The 5,138-nt window shown below is 37.0% G+C and overlaps 1 protein-coding gene across 1 annotated transcript; it reads left to right on the top strand.

Moving 5' to 3' along the window:
* The first annotated feature begins 4,321 nt into the window (after window positions 1-4,321).
* On the top strand, window positions 4,322-4,753 carry LOC117178692 (secreted RxLR effector protein 161-like). Its single transcript, XM_033370120.1, has one exon. The coding sequence runs from the start codon at window positions 4,322-4,324 to the stop codon at window positions 4,751-4,753; it is 432 nt and encodes a 143-aa protein (XP_033226011.1).
* Window positions 4,754-5,138: the final 385 nt, after the last annotated feature.

Genomic DNA, 5,138 nt, shown 5'->3' with positions numbered 1-5,138 from the left:
TATTTCTAGAAGGGCCTTGTAGGACAAACATTCATTTCTTCTATCCTACTTGGGACCTTGGAATATCCCGTAAACGCCCCAGGGTTACTCCGGATATCTTGGCATTATCCCTGGGATATCCAAATTTCCGCCTTCCGGAATATCCGACGGGTTATCCCTGGGATATCCTTGGGACAACCTGGGAGATAAATGGGATCAAATGTTATATTCTGGTATATCCTATTGCTGTGAGGGAATTCACTTTTCATCCACTGGAAGCGCAGAATATTTCAATTTAAGTGTATTTGTCACTCAGCAGCCATTCCATAAATTGGTTGGCACAGAAAAAAATGTACGTTTCCTTATTAGTCCACATTTCTCACTTCTTTATTAATTAAACACTTCTATTATTCGTAATTACTACTTAACATAACCCATATTTTTTTACACTCTTATCCATTTGAAGTTTAGAACGTAACCATGAAATCGATGATAAACTTGATCGAAAGATGCACGGAGTTGACCGAATAAGTACCCTGCATTTATTTTTTTATATGCACTCAATAAAAATGATTTATATCAATAATAATAATCATATTTAGATAAGGCCGGGAATAGAATAATGGACTTGACAATGTTTCAAAGAGTTGTCGTAGAAAAAAGAAATTTACATTCGGACAATCTCAGAAATAAATGTTTAAATAAAGTACATGAAAGATCCTCTTCTTCTATTGGAATAAATTCCTAGTGCGACCACAATACAATGCGTAATTTTCCAAATGTAAGCTATGAATTTCACATCCGATTTTTCATGATTTTTTTCTGTCTCCATCGGTTGGCTTGGGTGCGTTTCTGTGTATATCTGATGAGAGATATTAAAAAATTAATTAATTACGTTTCGCAATTAGCTTCTTTTGTGTGCTACACTAGCGGTCCAACTCAACGTAAAGGATATCCTACAGCATATCCTTATAGTATTCACATAGTACCCCATCCGTATCATGCAACGAAAACTAAAAAAAACAGCAAGATGGGCATTAACTTGTTCCTATTCGTATTCCCCGTTAAATTTTCCATAATAATGTCACGGAGTAATAGCAATAGTTTTTTTTCAGCGTTAGAAACTTTAAGAATTATAACACCTATCATTTATATGGGCAAAAGGCGGCTTTAATCACATCTTCTATTAGTAGCAGTTGATAGGCGTTAACCTTCGGCAACTAAGAATATTGGCTGGATGCTAGCGCCATACAGTGGAAACCTGAGAAAACAAGGCTGCGACGCAAGTGGCAACATACTATCCGGTAATAAGCGTTAAATTCAGAAAAATTAAGAATTTGTATTTCTATGAATAAGCGATTTTTCCTCCGTCCGAAAATCCCCCAACAGGAACAGAATAAGTACAAATCTTATTGCTCTCAATCAACTTAGTAAAATTTAACAGAAGCATTTATTTAACCCATTTTTCATTATTAAATCTTTTTATAACTTATAAAATCGAAAAATATTCGAATTTATATTTATTCATATTTTAATCATTTATTTAAAAGTATTAAAAAATGCATTACAGAAATCTATTGAAATGTGTGAAGTAAAATAATTTTAACTCTAGAGAGGCAGACTTGATTTGATAAAAATTAAAATTCCAAAACTTATGTTCCACATGAAGGAGTTAAAACAATTTATTACACATATTTTTTGAACTTATTAAATGGAATTAAATAATCTCAAAATACGATCACTTGTGGGGAATAGGAGACATATCTGTGAGTTGTATATGTCGGTAAAATTACAAGGAATTAAGTATATTGAAAACACGTACTGTTTTCGGGAATAGGCACCTATGCGGCGGCTGCTATGGAAATAGAAATAAATTAATTTCTGAGATATTCTATTCATATAATGACATTTTAGACAGGTGGAAAAATCGCGCATTCAAACAAAAGAATAATCTTCACTTTTGCGCTGAAATCTAAAAATATTAATTTTTCTCTATTCAATACTTATTACCGGGTACTGAAGCGATTATACAGGCGCTTGAAATCATCTTCAGCAGAAGTCAACAACATTTTTAAAACAATTTTAAAGCTTTAAAAATACTATTGCAATTATTCCATGACATTCTAACGGAAAATTTAATGTAGAATCCCAATTGCAACAAGTTAAATGCCCATCTTGCTGTTTTTTCAGTTTTTGTTGCATGATACGGAAGGGATACTATGAAGATATTAATACGATACGCTGTAGATACGCTTTCGATGTCGTGAATAACCTTGAAGAATTGGAAGTGCAGGTGAAGGTAAATCTTCTCACAATTTTACTATTGTATAGTTTGCCCGCGAGTTATGAAAACTTTAGATGTGCTATCGAATCTAGAGGCGAATTACCAAAACCTGAAATTCTAAAAGTAAAAAATCTTGAAGAGTGTGGCGCGCGTAGAAGCAAAGTTCGAGAAAATGTACAAGGTGCCATGTATACGACTGTTTTAAAAGGAAAAGGACATTTTTGCAAAAACCCTAGTAATCCAAATAGACAAAATTCTGGTGATGAAGGAAGCGAAAAGTCTGGAGAAAAAGAGCAGAACGCGAGTACTGCAGAAGAGCTGTGTTACCTGGTTACCACCAAATCAGCTGATCAGGTACAGTGAACATTAAATTATGCGGAAATAATGAATCTAAATCAATAAAGCTGGAGAACGCTTTGTTTGTACCAGATTTATGTTCCGATTTATTATCTGTTGGAAAGATCACAGACAATGGGTTCGAAGTTCTTTTTCGAAGGAAGGACACAATAGTATTTGTCTATACTATGTAAAAGAACAAGTGGAAACTGCAGCAGCAACAACAGAGTCAAATCTATTAGATCTTGAAATGTGGCATCAGAGGTTGGGTCACCTCAACGAAAGAGATTTGAAAAAAATCATCGATGAAGTGGAAGACATGGGAATTAAGATTGACCGAGACGGCAGGCATCCGACCTGCGAGACATGTCTGAATGGAAAATTAACCAGCACTTCCTTTCCGAAAGGATCTGTTCCCAGCATTGAGTCACTGAGCATCGTCCATACTGATATTTGCGGTCCCATGAGAAAAGATTCAATGAGAGGGTCAAGGTATTTTGCCACATTTATCGACGATTGTACTGGTTGGGGAGAGGTACATTTTATAAAACACAAAAGTGACGTCCTACCAGTTTTCCAAAAATACAAAGCACCAGTCGAAACTCAAACTGATCAGAGGATAAAAAACTTACTGTCTGACAACGGAACAGAATATTGCATATTCCTACGGAATAAAAAGAAGGCTGACAGTTGCGTACACACCACAACAAAATGGAGTGGCAGAAAGAAGAAATCGTACCTTGGTGGAAATGGCAAGGTGTATGCTGATCCAAGCAGATCTTCCAGCTTCATACTGAGCAGAAGCAGTTACGACTCCAAACCACATCCGAAATTTGGCTGGTTGCCAAACGAAAAAAAGATTCCAGCTTCACGAGACGTGGTGTTCCTGAAAGATTTTGTAAAAATCGGAGAGTAGGAAGAATTCATCCCTAAGGATTTTTGGATAAACAAGAAAATTTTGAAATGGGAGACAAAAGGACTTACAACTACTCCTAACCTTGAAATAGAAATAAAGAGGAGAAACAACCTTGAAACCCTAGAGATGGAAGCGGAAGTTGCACCTGTACACCTCGAAATTGCAGCTCATCCACAGGCAGAAGTCAAGGCAAATCCTGCAAATCCTTTCATCGATGAGAGGAAAAGATTGCCTATTCGAGGTCCGGGAAGCCCGAAAATTATTAGAACTGGACAAAGGGGAAGACCTAAAAAGGAATATCACTTCATCAACGAGAGAATCGGTGAGGATGATCCTGATGAGATCGCTGGAATTGCTGCTGAAATTTCCGTCAAAGATACGTTATCTGGAGAAGACACAAACGAATGGTAGAAAGCAATTCAGGAGAAATTTAGATCTCTCATCGAAAATAATACATTTGCCTATAGTACTTCGGAAGAAATACGGAGTCAAAGGAGAGCTTGCAAGAAGTAGGACTTGATCATTCATCAACAAGCGGGTCACCAGTGGCACAAAAGGTTGCACGAAGTAATGAAGAGCCTCGGAATGAAACCTCTGAAATCTGATCCTTGCGTATACATCGCCAAATCAGGGAAACATCTGATGATCATCGTCGTCTATGTAGATGACATGCTAATGGCTTCTAGCAATAAAGAATGGATGCTGAAAATGAAACAGGACTGGATGGCCATTTTCTTAATGACAGATCTCGGAGAAGTCAGCCACTGTTTAGGAAGAAGTTCATCAGGAATGGCCAGAAGCTTCAGATGACGCAGAAACTATATACAGAAGGTCTTCTGGATCGTTTTGGAATAAGGGTTTCGAAACCCGTTATGACTCTACTGAATCCAAGCATCAAAGTCATCAAACCACAATTAAACACCAAAGAAGAAATGGATTCCTATCTATTTCGTGAATTGATAGGTTCACTTATGTACTTGGCTGTAGGTTCACGCCCTGACATCGCATTCCCTGTAAACTGCTTAAGTCAATTTAATACCTGTTACACTAGAGAATATTGGATAGCTGGAAAAATGGGTTTGCGCTGTCGAACAGGAACTTTAGACAACGGCACCACGTTTTCGAAAAGTGGAAAGACAAATGAAGGCTATGTCGATGCAGATTGGGGAACCTGTTCGTATGATCGCCGTTCTTACACCGGCTATGCTTTCATTTTGGCTGGAGCAGCTGTCAGTTGAGAGGCCAAAAACTAGCCCAAATACTACCAAGAAATCACGTTTTTCATGCTCGTTCAAAACACATCGATATTCGACACCATTTCGTCAGAGATGCCATGATGAACGGTCACATGGAAGTGAAGTACATGTTTACGGAAAAATGCCAGCGAATATGCTTGCCAAAGGATTGGTTGGACCAATCAGCTACGTTTTGTACTTGTCATACGTTGTCTAGTGATTTTGTTTATCTGTCATGTTCTGTTTTACTGCATGAATAAATGTCTATTTTTATTTAAGTAAAAATATTTTTTCACTTTTTTCACCCTCTGACGTCAACAATATTAGTTAGCTGTAAATTATTGTGCTTGAGTTTTTAAGCTTTTGATGTTGGATTTATCCATTAAAC

The sequence above is a fragment of the Belonocnema kinseyi genome, chromosome 8, assembly GCF_010883055.1.
Source record: "Belonocnema kinseyi isolate 2016_QV_RU_SX_M_011 chromosome 8, B_treatae_v1, whole genome shotgun sequence".
Lineage (NCBI taxonomy): Eukaryota > Metazoa > Arthropoda > Insecta > Hymenoptera > Cynipidae > Belonocnema > Belonocnema kinseyi.
The sequence above is the reverse complement of the archived record's forward strand: the minus strand, read 5'-3'. Positions and strand labels throughout refer to the sequence as shown.